We start from the raw sequence: 584 nt of genomic DNA, 5'->3' as shown, positions 1-584 counted from the left end.
CTGAACGGCCCGCACTCATACACACAGGCTGCCGACACCATCAAGGTCAGTTACGCAATGTTTGCACATACGCACTCAGCACATTGTGCGTCATTACATCACACTACACCTGTTTGATGAGTGGGTGCGCATCTCAAGGCGAAGTCCACATTCCTGTTGCCCAATAGTGTCCTGCAAATTGGATTTCATTGTGTGATTGGCCAAACTGAGATTAGACAGGAACAGGCAGAGAAATTAACACATTAATTATTGCACACCACCTTAATGCTACATGACGTTTAGATGAAATAAATGTGGTGAAAAAGCATCAAGAGCCTGGGTTGTTAGTTGTATAAAGACAGATATGCTATTGTTCAAAAGTTTGGGGGTTTTGAAAGAAACGAATACTTTTATTTAGTGAGGCTGCATTATATTGATCAAAAGTGACAGTAAAGATTATACAATTTCTAAATCAAATAAATGCTGCTTTTGGAGAAAAAAATCATCATATAGAATGTGTGTGTGTGTGTAAAATACGTGAATGTATTATATAAATTTATATATGGAAGCTATTATTTTCATATAAAATAAATGTTACATAATAC

The 584-nt window shown here is 36.3% G+C and overlaps 1 protein-coding gene across 1 annotated transcript in view; it reads left to right on the top strand.

Moving 5' to 3' along the window:
- LOC107693374 (CCR4-NOT transcription complex subunit 3-like) overlaps window positions 1-584 on the top strand; it is a 20,541-nt gene that overhangs the window by 16,545 nt on the left and 3,412 nt on the right. Inside the window, exon 15 of the mRNA XM_016492732.1 lies at window positions 1-45. Coding sequence (XP_016348218.1) covers window positions 1-45 — 45 coding nt within the window. The remainder of the gene's footprint in view (window positions 46-584) is intronic.

The sequence above is a fragment of the Sinocyclocheilus anshuiensis genome, unplaced genomic scaffold, assembly GCF_001515605.1.
Source record: "Sinocyclocheilus anshuiensis isolate Anshui unplaced genomic scaffold, SAMN03320099.WGS_v1.1 scaffold566, whole genome shotgun sequence".
Lineage (NCBI taxonomy): Eukaryota > Metazoa > Chordata > Actinopteri > Cypriniformes > Cyprinidae > Sinocyclocheilus > Sinocyclocheilus anshuiensis.
Note: the sequence above shows the minus strand (reverse complement) of the source record. Positions and strands in the feature narration are given on the sequence as shown.